The 19964-nt window shown below is 39.8% G+C and overlaps 3 protein-coding genes across 10 annotated transcripts in view; 1 reads left to right on the top strand and 2 right to left on the bottom strand.

Annotated features, from left to right (window-relative positions):
* The window catches only part of NEK11 (NIMA related kinase 11), a 245163-nt gene extending 243564 nt beyond the window's left edge, over positions 1-1599 (bottom strand). For 3 of the 5 annotated variants that reach the window (XM_059390918.1, XM_059390922.1, XM_059390923.1), the window contains exon 1: positions 1442-1532. The gene's annotated coding sequence lies outside the window, so the exon portion shown is untranslated. Of the gene's footprint in view, positions 1-784; positions 912-1441 lie in introns of all 5 variants that reach the window. The other 2 variants (XM_059390919.1, XM_059390921.1) reach the window with 2 other exon arrangements.
* A 47-nt stretch (positions 1600-1646) lies between these two features.
* ASTE1 (asteroid homolog 1) lies at positions 1647-11776 on the top strand. The gene is made up of 6 exons (XM_059390925.1): positions 1647-1856; positions 2794-2914; positions 3063-4372; positions 9626-9836; positions 10934-10993; positions 11687-11776. Exons 3-5 carry the CDS (start codon positions 3068-3070, stop codon positions 10981-10983), a joined length of 1566 nt encoding a protein of 521 aa, XP_059246908.1. The 5' UTR covers positions 1647-1856; positions 2794-2914; positions 3063-3067; the 3' UTR covers positions 10984-10993; positions 11687-11776.
* ATP2C1 (ATPase secretory pathway Ca2+ transporting 1) overlaps positions 11752-19964 on the bottom strand; it is a 168654-nt gene continuing 160441 nt past the window's right edge. For 3 of the 4 annotated variants that reach the window (XM_059390913.1, XM_059390917.1, XM_059390916.1), the window contains one exon: positions 11765-11874. In XM_059390913.1, the coding sequence (XP_059246896.1) occupies positions 11779-11874 (96 nt within the window). In that variant the 3' untranslated portion in view covers positions 11765-11778. Of the gene's footprint in view, positions 11913-19964 lie in introns of all 4 variants that reach the window. The other variant, XM_059390914.1, reaches the window with a different exon arrangement.

Here is a 19964-nt window from a genome sequence, read left to right as displayed (position 1 = left end):
TAAAAAAACAAAAAACAAAACAAAACAAAAAACAACTAAAAATAGGGGAGTTGTGCTGGTTCAATGGGTACAGCACACCACTCTTGATCTTGGGGTTGTGGGTTTGAGCCCCATGTTGGGTTTGGAGATTACTTAAAAATAAAATTTAAAAAAAAAAAAAAGGAAGAAAGAAACCAGATCATCTGGTGGCTCAGTGCTCATACAACATTACTCTTGCATTGAAACTTCAAAGCTGGAGCCCATACCCCAAAATCCCTGAATAAATAAAAAATTACGTCAGATTATCAAGATCACAGAAAACATTTGTGAAGTCTACTACTGCAAAAACAACTAAAGAGCAGGCCTCCAGATGTGTATTTTGTTTGCTTTCTGTGCTCCCATAAAAGTGCTACTTTATGGCCAAATTAAGGTGTTAAGAAAAATATATGGGCTCGCATGCTTCTCAACTGAAAAGAACCCTTCAGATCACCGGTAATTTTCCGTATTTTAGGGAAGTGTTTAGTGAAGAACAGAACAGTTCTGAGAATCCAATTTCCCAATGACTCCTATTTGTAAATGAGCTTTTAAACAGCCATGTCGCCTAAGCAGTCTGGCCAGACCCTCAGAGTACTTCGGGACGAGGTTCCCAGACTCAGCCCTGCAATCCCATCGAATGGGCCATCGATCCCATTCATCTCTTCTGTGCAACCACAGAGCAACCCTAGTAGGTCCCCTGCCCTCTAGATTCCAGAACGTCCTAGCTTCCAGAACGTCTGTTCGGTTGTCAATGTTGCCTCGCCCTCACCTCCAGAAGGTTGTGAATGAAGTTGAGCGCCAGGAACACACCTTATCTTTTGTATCCTTGGCTCCTGTCATAGAGCAGGTGTTCAATAAATTTTCTTAAGGCAAACAAGAGTCCAACGGGCCGACCGCTGCCGAAGGCGGGGGGGGGGGGGGGGGGGGGGGGGGGGGGAGTGGTGAGAAGAGGGAAGAGAAGATTTAGAAAGTTGGATGGAAACCGTGAGAAAGGTGAGAGATCATCTCCTGCAAACTGACCTTTTGAGGTAAAACTAGCCTGGCTGGGGCAAAAGGTCAGGGAGGGAGAGTGTTTATCACAGGTTGAAGTCAGTAGTTCTCTTCCCTGGTAATAATAAACGAGAGGAAGCCGATTGGACACCAGATTCTGCTAAAGGAGAACGCTAACCTTAAAGGTCAAACGAACATTCCTTGCCTCAACTTTGTTTTAAAAAAAATGACACTTTCGCCAAGCGGGTTAACGTTGTGGAGGCGGCGCCGGCAACACGATTCTCCGGGGACTGGAGCAGATCCCGGAGGTAAGAGCTGAGAGAAGTGAAGACTTTGCGGGTACGGAGGCCCACGGACGCGGACCCCAGCTGGGGCAGCCTGAAGCCATCACCTTCCCCGGCTTCGGGGAGCCCGGCACGCCCCGAGGAGCGCATACCTTTCGGAGTCGAGGGCGGAGAAGCGGCCTGCCAACAGTCCCACCCGTAATTGGGACCTAAGTTGGGCAAGTCTCACGTAGGTGCAGCCGCGCCGCAGAGCTCCAAGACCTCCCGGCACGGTTGTTGGGCGCCGTTGCCAGGGAGACGGCGTGGGGCATCCTGGGAAGCCGGAGCCTGGCTGCACGGGGCGGAAGTGTGCACCGACCCAAGTGGGCGGGGAAAGACGATCAGGCCTGATCCGCCTGACTTTCCTACCCTGACAGTCGCCATTTCGGAGCTTAGTTCCCGGCCCGCCTTTAGGGACATCGCGCCTCCAGGCCCGGGAGAGCCTGGGCCCCCGGCGCAGCCTGGTATCACTGGCTTCGAGGAACCGAGTGACGTCATACGCGGGGACTTCCGGTTCCCGCTCTGAAGGTGGGACTCTCACGTGCGGGCGTTTCAAGCAGGGGCTCCTGCTGTCTTTTAATGGAAGGGCTGGTGCCCTGGGAGGAAGATGCAGGTGGGCTCCTCTTCTGGTCGGGGTAGCGAGCTGTGAGGGTTGTGGTAGCGTGATGTATAAAGGCCCGTGTTTGACGACAAACATCAGACCTTCAGTGAGCCTTTCTCCTATCCAGCACGCAAAGCTTTGCAAGACATAAATAACTGCTATGCCGGATGAAGTGCTGAGGGTAGGGCTAAAATTAGGGTGAATTGAGTGGCGCGCAAAATGCAAGAGGGTGCCCCAAAAGTCTGTAATCAAGGTAAATATATTTTAATGAAATATATTTAAAAACCAAAATTAATGCATTAGAAATCCATGGTTGACAAAATCTCGTGGTTTTAAATAAAGACAGTGCCATACGGAGCCATACTGGAGCATGAGGCGAAAGGAAAAGCTAGTAACACACATGCTGTGACTTCAGTTAGCCAGATAAGTAACGATTTTCCTGGTACTAAACCGGATAAGCAAAGACAAGAAGATAGAAAGAGCCTGTGGTGAGGGTGAAACTGGAGAGTTAAGTCCCCCTATGCTCATGAAGCAGTCATTTTCCTTACTCAAAACTATGCCAGTTAAGCTGGGCCCAACAACAAGCCAAGGCCTAAAAGAAATTCCTAGACTGTCAATAAAGAAAAACTGGTTGTGTATTATTGACCCTACATACTTTAGTTAACTGAAGCCAGGTGCTCTCTGATTTATTATGAGATTGAGGAGGGTATCATTTTTATAGTTTAGGACTTTTTATTTTGACCCTACACAAATAATCTGTGTTGTAGGATGGTGATTGTTACGTATCTCAGTATCAGAATCCACAGTAGTCTTTGTTAGTATGTCAGTAATGGGCTTTAACGGATTTTCTTTTAAAATCAACAGCCTCCATACCTATCTAGAGATCAAACTCCATGAAACCATTGCATTTGTGCCTTATCATACATGGGGAAAGCAAAAGAAAATGAGAATGCACTCAGCTAGCTGGTGCTGCCTGAGCCTCTAGGTAAGAATTGAGATGCTAACCCCTAATATGTGCTGTTTAAAGAGCTGTTCATAACATTTGCTGTTGGTTTTTGGTGCTGGAAATGATGACTTGGTCCCCAGTAAACAGCTTCAATTGAAAATGTGTTCTATTGTTTTAAATTCTTCAGTCATCATGGGTATTCGAGGACTAATGAGTTTTGTGGAAGATCATAGTAATGAGTTCTTCACTGATTTGAAGTTGCGAGACACAAAAATTGTCATTGATGGCTATGCTCTCTTCCATCGGCTCTGCTTCAACTCAAACTTGGAACTTCGGTATGGAGGGGACTATGATTCTTTTGCAGATGTTGCACAAAAATTCTTTGAATCACTGTTTGCTTGTAATATCTGTCCCTATGTTGTATTAGATGGAGGATGTGACATTTCCGATAAAAAGCTTAAAACTTTAAAGGATCGAGCAAGAGAAAAGATCCAGATGGCTCATTCCCTTTCTGTTGGTGGGGGTGGGTATGTGTGTCCTTTACTCATCCGAGAAGTGTTCATACAGGTTTTGATCAAGCTACAGGTGTGTTTTGTCCAGTGCTTTTCAGAAGCAGATCGGGACATTATGACACTGGCTAATCATTGGAATTGCCCTGTGTTATCATCAGATAGTGACTTTTGCATCTTTGACCTAAAAACTGGGTTTTGCCCATTGAATAGCTTTCAGTGGAGAAATGTGAACACTATCAAAGGCACACAAGACTGCTATATCCCTGCCAAGTGCTTTTCCCTTAATGCACTCTGCCATCACTTCAGCAATATGAATAAAGCTCTACTACCTCTCTTTGCGGTGCTATGTGGAAATGATCATATTAATCTGCCCATCATAGAAACATTCTTAAGTAAAGTACATCTTCCTCTTGGAGCTACCAGTTCTAAGGGGAGGAGACACCACCGAGTTTTGGGACTTCTGAATTGGTTATCTCATTTTGCCGACCCTACTGAAGCACTCGATAATGTTCTGAAATATCTCCCAAAAAAGGATCGTGAAAATGTTAAGGAAATTCTCTGCTGTTCCATGGAAGAATACCAGCAATCTCAGGTGAAGCTGCAGGACTTTTTCCAGCATGGTACTTATGCCTGCCCAGCCGCCCTGAATCTGGACTTACCAGAGTGGGTATTAGTGGCTTTGGCCAAAGGCCAGCTTTCTCCTTTCATCAGCGATGCTTTGGTGCTAAGAAGGACCATTCTTCACACACAGGTGGAAAATATGCAGCAACCAAATGCCCACAGAGTATCTCTGCCCATTCGGCAGATCATCTATGGGCTTCTTTTGAATGCCTCTCCACATCTGGAAAATATGTCCTGGAAGGCATTGCCTTCTCAGCCTCTAGCTTTCAGCGAAGTGGAAAGGATTAATAAAAATATCAAAACATCGATTGTTAATGCAGTAGCACTGCCCAAGGATCATGCGGACTTAAGCAAATTGACTGAGGTAAGTGTTTGTGATGCTAATCTAATTTTTGTTAAGTACTTTACAGGTTAAAAAGTGCTTTCATGCATATTCTCTCAATATAACCAAATGACGTTGGTTGCTCTAGTCCCTCCATTTCATAGCAGACAAAACTAGGACTCAAAAGTAGGTTACTGTGTGATATGTCAGCCAGAGAATTGCAGTGTTAGGACTCAAACCCAGGTCTTTTAGCCCCAGATCTGCCATTTCCATTCTACTTTGGTATTCTGTGTTATTCTGCAATTATTACTGCTATTCTGTTGATACTACCTATTAATAAATTGGGGTCATGTGACTTTAGAAAACAAGGAAAAGGAAAAAATTCTGAGCTGCAAAAAGAAGTGAGCCTTGAAGGTACTGATCAAAGGCATGGTGAATATCTTAAATTGCATCAGATTTCAATTAAGATTAATACTGATGCTTGCTTGGGTCTAATTTTTCATTTTTGTCAATGAGGACCTTTTTTTTTTAGGTTTTAGGTTTATGGCATCATAATGATTAGTTTGATGTTGAAAATATGACTCTTAGCCTAACTCAGTGTTGTTTAAACCTGAGTAACACTCTGAGCAGTCCACTTTTCAAGATAAAAAATAATTTATGGATTCCAGTGTTTATTGTTTGTAATACTACATAAATATATTAAAAATTATAAATAGAGGGCCACCTAGGTGACTCAGTTAAGCATCTGACTCTTGATTTCAGCCCAGGTGTTGATCTCAGGGTCCTGAGATCGAGCCCCAAGAAGGGCTCTGCTCTGTGCATGGAGCCTGCCCCTCCCCCTCACACCTTTCCTTGGGCTCACTCTCTCAAAAAATTATAAATAAGTATGAAACTGCTTATGCTAACACAATTAAAGTTACAGTTAAGTGCAGATAAACTTAAAATTCCAATTGTAGTGGCAATGAGAGTTTTCTTAAATTCAACTAATGTTCAGATTCATGAGACTCTCATAGACCGTTCCTGGTACCAGTCTACTCAAGCCTATAGGACAGCAACCATAGCTTCCCAGCAGCTTTGAATTAGGCTTTCCTTTCCTGTGGGAGTTTTTCCAACAATATACACCACTGGTTCTCCGGTGGGATGATTTGTCCTCCTACCTCCCACAGGGGACATTTGGCAATGTCTGGAGACACTTTGGATTATCACTACCTAGGTAGTTGGGGGAAGGAGGAGTGTTGCTACTGGCATCAGTGGGAAGGAGCCAAGCATGCTGCTAAACATCTTAAAATGCACCAGACAGGCCCTCCCAGGAACAAGGTATTATCCAGACTGAAATGTAGTAATGCCAATAGCTGGCCTACACTGTTGGCTAGACACTAAATTCTTTAGTCTCCGCATTTAGTGCCTGCTCAGGCACAGGGAAATGAGATCCACATCAGGTGGGTGTCAGTGCCTCCTTAGCAATGAGGAATGACTGTTCATGTGATGTGTTTCTTTAAGGGGTGCTGAAATGTTCTGGAATTAGTGATGTTTGCACAAGCGTATAAATATATTAAAATTGCTTTAGGATTTTTAGGGGGGGTTGGGGGATCAAGTAACAGGGTGAGGGTATTAAGGAGGGCACATGTGATGAGGACTGGTTGTTATATGTAACTAATGAATCATTGAACACTACATGAAAAACTAATGCTGTACTATACAGTGGCTAACTGAACATAATAAAAATAAAATTATAAATAAAAGTAAATAGAAGAGTGAATTTATAACATGTGAATTATATCTCAAAGAAAGAAAAGGTCTCATTGGCCTCCTTCCCCCTCCCTTTTTGTAACAATTCCATAAACATAGCTTCTGGGCCCCCTGCAAGGGCCATGCCTAATTATAGGTCACTATGCTCAAGGAAGCCCCACGATATGATGTCCTCATCTGGGTTTACAGTTCAGCTATACAAATCTAGATGCAATTTTACAAGAGTCATTTTTACCACGCTAAGTAAAAACTAACTTTATCACATTTCCAGGGTTACAGAAGTAGAAAGTTGAGCATAAGTCAAATTCCAAACAGAAGGGATTTATTAAACTTTTCCCATATGAGCAAATTAGCAACATTCTAAATGATGATATTTTGCTAAAATTACATTTCTCCTCACAACATAAATGGTGCTGTGTTGGAGAGTTTTTAAAACTTTTTTTATGGCTTTATTGAGAAGTGCTGTACAGGGAAGTGCCCATATTTAAAGTGCACTTTGATGTATGTTTACATCTGTGAATCCATCTTGCAAACTAAAATAATGAATGTATGCCACAATCCTAAAAGTTTCCCCTTGCCACTTTGCAGTTCATCCCTCCCTGAGTGTGTACACACAGCAAAGTACACAAAGTACACAGATTGTACAGTCTGATGAATTTTTACCAATCCACCTACCCTGTAAAGAACGTTCATCAGCACCCCAGTAGCTTTGCCTAATGTCTGGTTTGAGCAGCCCCTCTTCTCCCACTCTGGTAATCACTATCCAGACCTGTAATAACATTGAAAAGCTTTAACTTTTTTTATCTTATAAAAATGGCATCATAGAATAGGAATTCTCTCATCTGGCTTCTTTTATTCACTTGATGTTTATGAGATTCACATCACTGTGGGAAGCTCTTGATCATTTATATCTCATTGCTGTGTGGGAATATACCACAATTGATTTTTCCATTTTGCAGTCGATGGGCATTTGGGTAGTTTGCAGTTTGGGCAATTATGAGTAGGGCTATGAGCATTCTGGTGCACATCATTTACTGAAAATAGGGACACTTTCTATTGCATATACCACTAGGAGTGGAATTGTTAGAAGATATGCATGTGTTTAGTTTACAAGATAGATTGTCAAATGGACTTGCAAGATGGTTTAACCAATTAATTCCCACCAGCAGCTTATGAGGGTTCCTCTTAATTCACACCTCTCCTGACACTTTGTGGTTTTTATCCTTTAAATTTTGGCTATTCTGATATTTGTATGGTGGCATCATTTTAGCCAATTTGGTGGATGTTAAATTTGCATTTCTCTGATGACTTATTTTTGAGCACCTTTTATGTGTCAGTTGGCCATTTGGGTATTGTTGTATAATTTTTTATTCAAAATCTTTTGCCCATTTTTCTTTCGGCTTTTTATTTCTATATATGTGTCCTATGTCAAGTAGCATGTAAACAGATTCTCAAATTCCTTTTGAATTTGGGTAGATTTTTTTCATTCTAATATGTTTTGATGAACAGAAGTTCTTAATATAGTCCAGCTTAAATTTATTATTTATGATTATCAATTCTGTGACCTACTTAGAAAAGTACTGCCTACTTCAAGGTCATGACTTCTTTTTTTTTCCTTTCATATTTATATCTATGATCTGTCTGCAACTGATTTTTCTGTGTATGGTGTGACATAAGGATCAGGGCACATTTTCCCCCATATAAAAATCCAGTTGAGCCAATAAGTGTAGCATGCTGATTATCCTTCTTGCTAAGTGGAGCTGATTTAAGTGTTCTCTTCACTTACCTGTATTCAAAACAGGGTAAAAATTTAAGTTCACTTTCTGTATGGTGAGATCTTTTAGCTTTCCCTAGGCATAAACTCATCAGTTCTCTACTTCCCTCATTATTGCTAACTCTCATTAGCACATGATAATTCTAAATGGTATCAGGTTCAAATGTGATTCCAAAGACAAATGCACAATATGAATAGAAATTTTTTGACATTTATCTGCTTTGTGCCAGCTATTGTAACAGAAACTTTATAGTTACTTAATTCCCACAGTAACCACATAGTTTCCATTTTGGTTATGTTAGTTGCAGTGGATAGAGTTCCACTCAAGCTAAGCAATGGGAGGTTAATCATAAAATGAGATGGAAGTGGACTATTCTCTGGGATTAAGACAGTGCCAGGACCAGCCTCTCTCTGGGTGTCTCTGTTTCTTTGTGGGATTTTCTACGGGCTTGTGCTTTCGGACTTGTCACATGGGATAAAAGTTAACCAGATTTAAGGGCTGTGAGCAGAGCAGTTATAGGTCAGAAAAGAATTCATGTATTTCCTTAGCTTTACTTGGTGCATTTTCCTACCCGTTAAGATCATAGAGTTTTTGTTTGTTAATTGCTACTTCCCATAACAGTGATTACTGTAAAGCATTTTGCATATTCCTCATTTTAAGTTTACCAGTATCAAAATCTTAAACCCGTTTATAAATTATATTTAATACTCTCTTGCATCAGTGATGAAACTATTTTGTCAATTATGATGTGTTATATTTCAAGGTTAACATGTCGATTCCCAGCTCTCAACACACTGATGACAAACTGGTTTTTAAAATGCTGAGCAATGTTTCATCCTTTCAGAAAGTTAAGAAAAATACTTGTCTGGCTGCACGTTGTCACTAGGAATACAACGGTTTTTTTCTCTCTTAAAGTTTGATCACAAAGTTCTTCTGAAGGTGCCCTTTTAATAGTCCTAATGTCCTTATTTTAGAAGTGTGTGACCTAGAAGGTCCCTTACGGTTCTTAAGATTCATTAAGGTAAAGTTATTTCAAGAAGTCTGAAGTCCTCATAGCTGTTAACTCCCTTTTATTTGAAGGGCACTCTAACACATGGCATAGAAGTGAGTGTGGTGTGTTACTGCAAGCAGTAAGGTACTCCTCAATATTCCTGTCTCCCTTGACTATATGTCTCACCTAAAAGCAGCTACCCTGCAACAATCCCTGTGTGGAAAAACAAAAAGATAATAAAACATTCACCTGGGCAGGGACAGGAGACAGGACCCAAACAAACGGAAGCTTGTCTGATATACCACAAAGGGTACATAAAATCTAAGTTTGCCTTCTAAAGGTGATCGGTAATGGCACCATGAAGAAGGTGGGGACTGAATATTCACTGACAAGTAAGAATATGTCTAAGTATAGATCTTTGTTTCTCAAAGCAGAATAGTTAAAATGCAGATTCCTGGGTTCCTCTCAAATTTACTGAATCAAAATTTAGGGGGTGGGACCTGAAAACTGAATTTTTTAACAAGCTTCCTAAGTGATATATCCGCTGAAGATGTTCACCAGCCTACACAGAAGATGGGATGACATGAGTAAGGGCTGTGTAGTGAGGGTAGACAATATATCCATACAACCATATTTATTAAGCACCGGTGGCTGATTTCTTTCCTCAGGAAGATAAGAAACTGACAGAGCAATACATTTGCATTAAAGTGTTTTCATACTAGAAAAACAATAAAGACATTCCCCAAAGTAACTTGCAGGATGTTTGGTATGTATTTTCAGCTCTCCTTGGCCAAACGGCAGATACTTCTGTTTGACACCCTGAAGGTGAAACAGACCATCCTGGAACCAATTCCTTCTTCACTGAAGCTGCCCATTTCTGTCAGTTGCTACTGGTTGCAGCACACAGAGTCCAAGGCAAAACTGCATCACCTCCAGGCCTTACTGCTAGGGATGCTGATGGGGCCCTTACATGCCATAATAACCAGCCCTGGTAGGTATCTGGAAATTCCAGGAGTAAATATTTGCATGTTACTTGCATGTAATACAAGTTTAAACAAACGAAAAAATATTCTTGGATTATTTCCTCACATCAGTTATATCCAAAACTTACAAATAGAGGCACTAAAATACCATTCATTCATTGGCAGATGTTTTTGAGCACTTGTGTGTGCCAGGCTCTGTGCTGCAGAGCTTGACAATGGCCCAGCAGTTAGGATGTGCTGATATTGCGGAATCCCACCTGCTCTGTGGCACCTAATGCTTTAATCTCTGAAGTCAGAATGTATAATGTGCCAGTTACATTGTCTTCTGTGTACCCTGGCCCTATCAATACAGCAGCAACATCACTAGAAACGGATTTAAAATAGTCTGGTGGTGAAATTTCTGAATACCTACAGTCCTAATAAACATTCATGCTTGTGCTGTTTTATTATTTCTTCTCCACTGTAAGTTTCAATTCGTGTGTTAGTGATGCTAGAAACAGTAACTTTTCTATTATAGAAATACACCTTAAGGTAGTTTCAACTGCATTTAAGTATCAGGTGAAATAAGTGAGAATGCATTGGAGCACTTCAATTCTGCAGTGGAATTACTCCCTTTAAAAGATTATGAATGCTGTAACACTTTATCTAAGCATGTATAATCATTATCACACTCCAGAACAGTGCTAATATCTAATCTAATTGCCACTAGTCACATGTGGCTATTTAATTAAAACCAGCTTCTCCTTGACAACCAGGCACATTTCAAGTGCTCAGTAGCCACATATGGCTACAGGCTGAATTCGACAGCACAGATCCAGAACAGTTCATCGTTTGCTGAAAGTTCTGGTGGACAGTGCTACACTGGAGTTTACTTTTAAAAAATAAGTTAAATGAGAATGAATCAGCCTAGATTCCAGGACTCCCAAGTGTGAGAGTTGTTGTCCGAAGAGACTGTTGTTCTAGTACAGCCAACTTAATGCAAAACAAGTTAAGGCCCACTGTTGGTTTTCTCTCATTTAAGAACATTCTCAGGGCACAAGCCTGTGAAGTTTTTACCTGAGTCCAGCAGAAGGGGCACGTCAAGGGTCTGTTTCTTTTCTTTTAGGAATTGTGGACCCTGCACCCAGGCAGGCTCAGTGCCTTGCTGCTCGCTAATTCGTAAAAGGTGGGCCTCCTTTTTATTATTTTCAAGTTGGTCCAGTGTCATTTTGCACTCCCCCACACAAGCAAACATGCAGAAGCTTACAGTTGAACACACAGAGCACTCTTTCTTGCCTAGGGTTGTTGCTTCTTGCCTCTTATCCTCTGCTGTGTGACGTAGATGACTGACCATATTCTCCTTGAGTCATGCTTTTGTTTTCCTCCCACAAAGCAGAAGTTAGTGTGCTTTGAACACAGAGGCTGTGTTAAGTGCACTATAGCATAGAGGCCTCCATGGAAGGAAATTTAGTGAACAAGAACAGAGAAGAGAATGATGTTTAATAGTAATTTGTATTTTTCAGAGAGACAGATTTAGGGTTTGTAGAGTTCAGATGCAGAGGTGTTTAAGGTCAGGTAGTAAACCAGTGGAAGGTCAGGTAGTAAACCAGTGGAAGAGATGTTAAGGGAAAAAAAATAAATAATTTGGGGTTGAATAGTTAGGTTGTCATAAAAAAGGCATTTCAGTATAAATATTTCAATTTATACAGCAAGGCTTTTACATTGACGTTAAAATAGTAAAGAGCCAGAAGAGAAAAGCATTTTGGTTATTTAAACTAATTTTTTTTTCTTTATGGAATTCAAAGTCCTATATATAGAGAAAATTACAAGCTATACAGTGTTTTTGGAAATACTGCCCTTGGGTTGTTTCTTTGTCTAGATAAGGAAGAGCTGCGGGAGGTTGGTGCTAGGATGTTGTATGAAGAGTTCCAGAGAGTGAAGGAGCAGACACGGCCGGGCACGAGACTGGACTTAGACACAGCTCACATCTTCTGTCAGTGGCAGTGCTGTCTGCAGATGGGGATGTATCTCAATCAGCTGCTGTCCACTCCTCTCCCGGAACCAGACCTAACTCGGTAAGCACCACGGGAAACTAGTTCAGATGGCTGCACACAGAAGTAAACACTTTTATTTATACTTAAAGCACGTAAGTTAATGTTTAAAAAACTAATCTTAGTATAATTGGTCTTGAATCACCATTATAGCTAAAGAGCTGGAAAAAGGAGAAATATTAATTTTGTTCCATACTCCCCGAAAGTACCCATGATTAGATCAGAGCTTTAAAAACCGCCCCATAAAGTAAGAAAAGAGGCAGCTGTTCCTTCATTTCTCTCAGGTCTTTGTTCAAATATCACTTTATAGAAGCTTCTGATTACCGTTCTGGAATATTATTCTCTACTTCCAGTCACTCTAGTCCTATTACTCTTTTGGACTTTTGTAAATTGCATTTCTTACTACTTGGCAAACTATTCACATATTCGTTCAAATTTAAGCCCTTGTGTGCTAGAGTGTAGTGAACAAAACAAATTTTTTAAAATCTCTGTTGTCATGGAGCTTTTTAATTCTAGTGAGATGACTATTAGATGCTTCAGTGAACTTTATCTAGGGTTTTTGTTTTGCCCGGTAAGTATGAAGAAGGGAGAGGCAACCTGTATGCCAGGAAGTGATGATGTGTTTGACTATGGAGTTGAAACTGAGTAAGAAAGAAAGGATAGCAGTAGGGTGTGGGCCACTGAAAAAGTGCTACATTCACTGGATTGGGACATCCTGGTGATTGTCCATCCAGGAGATCCCAGAGGGAGAGAGGAAGATAAAGGGGAGATTGTTAGCAAATGGAGCTGAGATTATAGATGTGCTTTGTCTCTCCCCACTTGAATGTAAGGTCTGTGAGGACACATACTTAGCTATTTTATTAACTTTTGTACCCCAGGGCCTAACATGTAGTAAGTACTTAAATATTTGTCAAATAAATTGAGTGATACATGAATGGAGGCATATAAAATATGCTGGTATGACTTTAAATGTTTTAAGGTCTAAAGCTTCCTAAACAGTAAATAATGTTAATAGATTCCCTGGGCCTAATAGCTGAGCTACCCCTAGAACCTTCTACCAATAAGATTTATTGGACTTTGACTTGTGAATTCTTTATGCCTTTTCCTTAAATAATTTAGGTCATTCTTGACTGGATCCTCTCTAGCTACCATATATCCCTTTACAACAGAACAGAGAAAAACAGAACCAAACAGTTCTCCTCATGATTATTTCAGCAGGACTATTCTTGAATCTCAGCGTTACTAGAGTTTATTAAATGATGAACTTACGCAGATCAGTTGCTAAGGCACCAGTGAATCAACTCTGACATTAAGTTATATATTAAATTTGTGGCTTCCAGTTAATCCCATCTTGTATTTCTGAAGTAGGTGTTCAGTTCAAGTGAATCAGTGAACTTGCAAGTGCTGCCACTAAATTTTCTCATATTTCAACAGACTGCCTGTTTGGTTTATCAGACATTTTAAATTCCTTTTCTTTGAAGTGTTAAGAGGCCTGCTGAACTTTTGGCTAGTTGCAGACCCAGCAAGCATCTATCATTTGTTGGTAAAAAGTTTTTAAGTATCACTAGCCAAGTTTGTAATAACTCAGATCTTCCTTCAAGGAACACAGGTTTTTGTTTGTTTGTTTAAGTTATCTTAAAAATAATTTAAAGAAGCAAGAAGAGTTTTCAATGTTTAGCTGCATTTGTTGAAGCCATGTTAATGACCATTATCTCTGCACTGAACCTATGCTTTACCAACAACTCTGTTTTTCTCTCCCGTTGAACAGACTGTATAGTGGAAGCCTGGTGCATGGACTATGCCAACAACTGCTAACATCAACTTCTGTGGAAAGTCTCCTGAGCATGTGCCCTGAGGCAAAGCAACTATATGAACATCTGTTCAATGCCATAAGGTCATATGCCCCTGCTGAATTATTCCTTCCAAAGGGTAAATCAAATTCAAAAAAAAGAAGGCAAAAGAAACGTGGTACCAGCTGGTCAAAGAACAGAGTGGGAACCACCTCAGACACTAGATGCTGTTATGAGGGAAGCAATCGTTTTGGGCTATTAATGGCGGAAAATTTGGAGGAACAAATTGAGGTCTCAGAGCTTGAATAAACTCAGCCTGCAACCAGATGTATCATTGTTAAAATTTTTGTTACCTCCCTTAAAATGATTAACTGTTTTATTCAGAATCTGTTAGGGAATAAATTTTGTAAGAGGCAACCTTTGAATCCCAAGGTATTTTGTATTCTGCTTTTAATAAACACAACCTGATTTAAGAAACTTATGTATTTTCTTAAACACATTTGAAAGCATGTTTGTACTACTTATGTTCCATTTCAGGAAGTTAAATAATAAGTCTATAACCTTTCCACTGCAGCAATTCATCCAGCTAGGTTTCCAAAAATAACAGAATTCCTACTTCAGTTATTTCCTATAAGTGGAAGTGGGGTTATTATTTCAAAACATTTTTTTTTCTTTCAACTGCTTCCTCTTCATCGTTTATTCTGAAAGGTCTGAGGCCTTAGAAAAGTGAGGGTGCCAGACACAAAGTAAACACCTTTAAGTACTAGGAAAATGAGACCATGGCAGGCTTAGGAACAATTTACATGCTCCAGGTTTTAAAGGAGAAGTTGAAACTGTAATGTCTCCAGCAAATTAAGAAATAGCATCCTGAGCTCCTAGATCTAGAAGAGAAAGAGGAAACGCTATGAAGAAATTAAAAGATTAGTGATATATGCAGCAATACCAGAATCTCAGGCCATTTGTTCTACTGCAGGTACTAACCCATTAATGGGATCTGAAATTAATGAGTCACAACAAGCATTTTTTTAAGTGGAGATCATCAGACATGCATATCATATATTCAATAGTTATGCAAAATGTACTTCTTACTGTGGATTGCAGTCAAAAGACTTTGAAAGGCACTGCTCTGGAACATTAACTAGAGGCTGCTAAAATTATAAATAACAATAGAATTGTGAAGGTGCTGGCCAGTTCCAAATAAAGAACTTGAAAGTAAGCAAGTGGAATGAATCCAATTGGGCAAGATCTAGAGATCTGGAGGTAGATTCCCAACCTTTATTTGCATTCATTCAAATGGTGTTCTTCCTTTCTTCTGTACTCTTCTTACTGGTATATTCCCTCAGTGAGAACCCTAAACATGGTTTTAAGCTACCATTTTGAACAGGCCTATGTTTGGTTTCTAACATCTGGCCAACAAGTCTTTCCACCTTCCTAGTGAGAAGTATACTCTTAAAGGAGTAAGCCCAGCATCAGCCAGTGTTTCATATACACCTTCCAAGTGTTGACTGGCAAAAAGCACAATCCTACTTGTTCCTAAAGTTTTCAGCCCTAAAGACTGGTTTCTGTTTCAAATAAAAAGTTCTTAAAATTAGGTATTGTTTAATTTTAGGATGAGTGCATGTGGCTCTGTACTAGTTCTTTTTATGTTTCTGAAGAGATCGTTATTCATAGAAGAATCAAAAACACTCACATGCTCTATTTTTGATATGTGTTTTTCCAGAAAACAGTAGACCTAAAGGGGACTACAAGCACAAGCACATTCAGTCTACTGTTATATCAAAATTCTCTTTTTCTTTTTTTTTTTTTTTAAAGATTTTATTTATTTATTTGACAGAGCGAGATCACAGTAGGCAGAGAGAGAGAGGGAAGCAGGCTCCCTGCCGAGCAGAGAGCCCGATGCGGGACTCGATCCTAGGATCTCGAGATCATGACCTGAGCCGAAGGCAGCGGCCTAATCCACTGAGCCACCCAGGCGCCCAAAATTCTCTTTCTCTTAATTCCTACATTTGGGAGCCAATCTGGAAATTATACCAGTATGAATGTCCTATTTCTGGGCTTTATCATCAACACCGCTTTTACAAACCACCAACCTTACATGAAAAACCATTTCTGAATTATATCACTCATCTCTGTCATTAAAAGTTTTTCAAGCAAAGGGGCCCTCCTTCAGTAGACACTGAGATCAGGTTCCCTTCTCTAACCACTGCAATCAGGGCCATTCACTTGAAATGAATTTACTACCTTGCAGTGAAGCAGTTAAAATCTAATAATGTCCATTAACTCTTACTCTGATAATTAAGGAATTACCCCACCACATTATAGATCTTCTCCTAGATGTATAAATCAGAGATCATAAGCACTCCACAAGGTATCTGAGGGGGTTACCAAAGAAATACAACATAGTACCTGAACCTCCAAATCGTATAAGCTACTTGGGGGAGACAAAACACAACGAAATAATATTTTATGAAGCAATCTCTCAGCCACAAAATAGCAAGGAGCAGACTGAACGCTACAATAAAGTGACAGCAGTCATGAGGCTGAGGACAGGTTAAATCACAAGATTTGGCTTTAAGAGATAGCAATGTAATTCAGATAAGATATAGGGGAAATGGAAACACCTCTATAGAAGAAGAATGTTACACACTCCATATTCTATTTGGAAAATTTGTTTCCCGTTTTTAATCAAGCCTTTAGGTCTTGCTCTTTCTGATTCAATTCTAGCTAATGAAAGCCTACCTGAGGCTTTGCAAATGTAAGTCTTCAATTAGTTTCAAGTACAAAGGGACTCTGGACAGTTGTTTTTTTTTTTTTAACAATAAATTGGGGCACCTGTGTGGCTCAGTGCATTAAGCATCAGGTCATGATCCCAGGGTCCTGGGGATGGAGTCCTGCATCAGGCTCTTCGCTCAAGCAGGGAGCCTGCTTCTCCCTCTGCTGCTCTCCCTGCTTGTGCTTGCTCTCATTCTCTCGACAAACAAATAAAATCTTAAAGAAAACAAAACAAACAAACAAAAAAAGATAAAGACCTTAATAGAAAGGTCTTAGAATTATCTTTTCTTCTTTTGTGTATAAATGAATTAATGATGATGCCTCAGTTACCCTATCTGTAAAACGGGAATTGAAATGGTTCAAATTGTTAAAGACAAAATGACATATACTTTTAAGTTACTTCACCCAGTGCCTGGCACTAGAAACATGTGAGAAATGCCAGCCATTATTGTGGCATCCACACAAGAAGACCAAGAGCAAAGCGAAGGATCTGAGAAAGAGTGAGAGGGGGTTGAGCAGAAAGATTAAAGCACCATGACACCAGCAGCTTCCAGAGCTAATGGCAGAAATTTTGCAGAGGCAAGGAGATCAACATTATCAAATATGGCTAATGGGAGGACAACTACCAGGCAACTACCAGGGTTATATCCTAGCCTTACCCCTAATCCTAAGGAGGCCAAAGCGAGTTTTTCCCCTTGGTGAGATTTCCAGAGTTCCCTGGTTAGCACTCTGTAGCACATGTTATTTAGCCAGCAGGCACTCCGTGAACCTAGAGCAGCACCGAGAAAGTGAGCAGAAACAATTTCACTTCTGTAAAAGGACAACTCTCCCGGGTACCTGACTCCAAACATCCTGACCTTTTATTTTTTAGTGAGGTGGATACAGGGTACTTGGTATATATTGCATTAAGGTCTTACATACATTGATGCACTTCAGTCAAGACAACTGAAAATGATTCTGCACCTGGTATCAATTTGAAATTAAATACTACTTATTTGGGGAAGATGTATTAAAAAGATGCCTCCCCACTTTCAGCAACAGCTTTCTGAACCATGTATGGTGAGCTGCTTTGCCATTTCTTTCCAGGTCTGAAATTCACTAAAACTCAAGTTCATCCAACTATAAAAATCCTAAGATGAGGACCTCATGCTGAGGAAGAATGTTTTTAAACATTCAAAAGCATGACTCCACCAGGCCATGTACCAGTCTGTTAAAATGGGAGAAACAGATGGATAAGGTAATACATGAAAAAAGCATTTCCAGCTTGTTTCACTGGATACAGTTTTCAGGGAGAAAAATCAAATTTCACACAAATGTGGCAATGCACATGCAATTACTTTTACTCAAACTAGTCTTGGTAACATCTGATGTATCTGGTTAATAGCAAAATCTTTCAATATTTATATATTTATGTATATAAATATGTGTACATGTACACCCCTATACATACACATGTATACATATGTATTTTTAATTAATTTTCTCATTATGACTATGGAGACACTTGGGAGATTTCTGTGTACAATATAACTCATTGTCATCAGGATCAGGGAACACCTAGGAATGTTTTTGTTAAAAAAAAAAAGCTGATAAGAGTGTATCAACATTGGGTTTTTGATCGTTTATAAGACTGAACCATTTATGAAAAAATTATGCCATCATGTGAGCTAGCATACAAGATTAGGAAAACTTTTCTATGTTTTTTAATGTAATTGGTGCTTTTGGAGGATTAACTGAGGTGCTGTTTCTTCTTGAAAAACTGCCATGTGTCTATCTGAACATTACTCTCCTCATATTGTCCTGATTCATTTGTATTACACATTATGGGAGAATAAATAAAAGGATGTTGACACGAAAAACAGAAAGTCTACTTTCCATTATCCCAATGCTTCCTAACATGGGTACACAACAACAAACTGTATTTCATGATGGGGGGAGCTATGTAGACTAATCCAGCTTTAAAAGAACTTTCTCTGAGCTGTCAGCTTTTTTTTTGAGTAAATACTTATTATATCTGAAAAAATGGTGTTTGTAAATGTGCCATTGAGAACTGCTATAAATTATTGCTAAAATTGCTATGGTTATACAGCATTTTTATGCCTTTATAAAATACTGGCAGGAATTAGGATTCCTAATAGGATTTCCTATACAGTTGTCACTCATTTGCGTACTATGAGGTGTAGTTGGGAAGTTGGGGGATCTAGGGGTTCTGTTGTGGATATGTTAAGTTAGAAATACCTTTTAGGCACTTAAGTGAAAACATCTGTCTGAAGCCTAGGTTACTTCGGGTGTTGAGATTATAAAATGTTTTCCTCTTCCTCTATTTAAAAACCTCTCCAATAAGTACGCTGTACTATTTCATAATCAGAGAGGTAGTAGTTGATGCCTCTAGGAAGGATGGCATCAAGAGAGCAAGCTTCTGATGTTCCCTTGTCTTGTCACAAGAACTATGGAAAATAAGAGGTAAAAACAGTAGGTAGGGGGGCCTTTGTTGTTGAAATCTGACAATGGTAACATCAATAAGCCCAAGTTTCCAATCACAAAGTACTGTAGTCCCTCAAGCTTTATGATGTATAGAAACTGGTTTTTTTAAAAAAGATTTTATTTATTTGAAAGAGAGAGCAAGCAAGAACAAATGAGCACGAAGTGAGGGGCAGAGGAAGAGATAGAGAATCTCAAGCAGACTCTGCACTGAGCATGGAGCCTAACATGTGGCTCAACCTCATAACCTTGAGATCACGACCTGGGCCAAAACCAAGAGCGGACGCTTAACCAACCGAGACACACGGGTACCTCGCGAACTGTTTCTTAAAAGACAAACTAAAGAAACTGACCCTCTTATAATAATAACCATAATCTATTTCATAAGTGATAAGTCTGATAGCCAAAGGTGGACCATCAGAGCAATCTACTAAGAAATAGTATCATAAATTTACCTTAGAAATATGATAAATACTATGCAAATGTATTTTGGTTTGGAACATTCTGTTCTGAGAAAATACAAGAGTACATTTTCCCCTAAGACTGTGTTGACAGGGTGTTTTGATTTCTACTATTACTAAACTTTGTTTTCCCTATATATTTATAATATAAATAAGCCTACTCAAATTAAACTTGCTTCTGTGTTTGTGTTAGGAAGAAACAACCAATAAGAGGGAAGGCCACACTTCTCTTGTGTCTTTAATGAGGAGCACAACTCAGATGGGACAACAGATCTGAACACTCTACCCATTCACTGTAAGAACAAGGAGCCTTGGTGATGAGCTGGGGCTGATAACAGCTGTTGATGTTGATGTTCTGAGAATAGACTAAGACTCTCTGACTTCCTTCCTAGTGGAGAATTAGAGGAGTCACTGACATTAAATGTGGTATCAAGTGCATCCATCCCAGGTAACAACCTGCTGGGAGATTGGAAGGTAGAGAAAAATGATGTCCCTTCCTTTCTAGTCCACTGAATGCCATCCATTGGCCAATTTTCCTCTTTTTGAATTTCTATATGAGTGGGCAACCTTTATTCTGTAAACAGCCAGAAAGTAAATACTTT

This window comes from Mustela nigripes, chromosome 2 (genome assembly GCF_022355385.1).
Source record: "Mustela nigripes isolate SB6536 chromosome 2, MUSNIG.SB6536, whole genome shotgun sequence".
In the NCBI taxonomy this organism is placed as follows: Eukaryota; Metazoa; Chordata; class Mammalia; order Carnivora; family Mustelidae; genus Mustela; species Mustela nigripes.
Note: the sequence above shows the minus strand (reverse complement) of the source record. Positions and strands in the feature narration are given on the sequence as shown.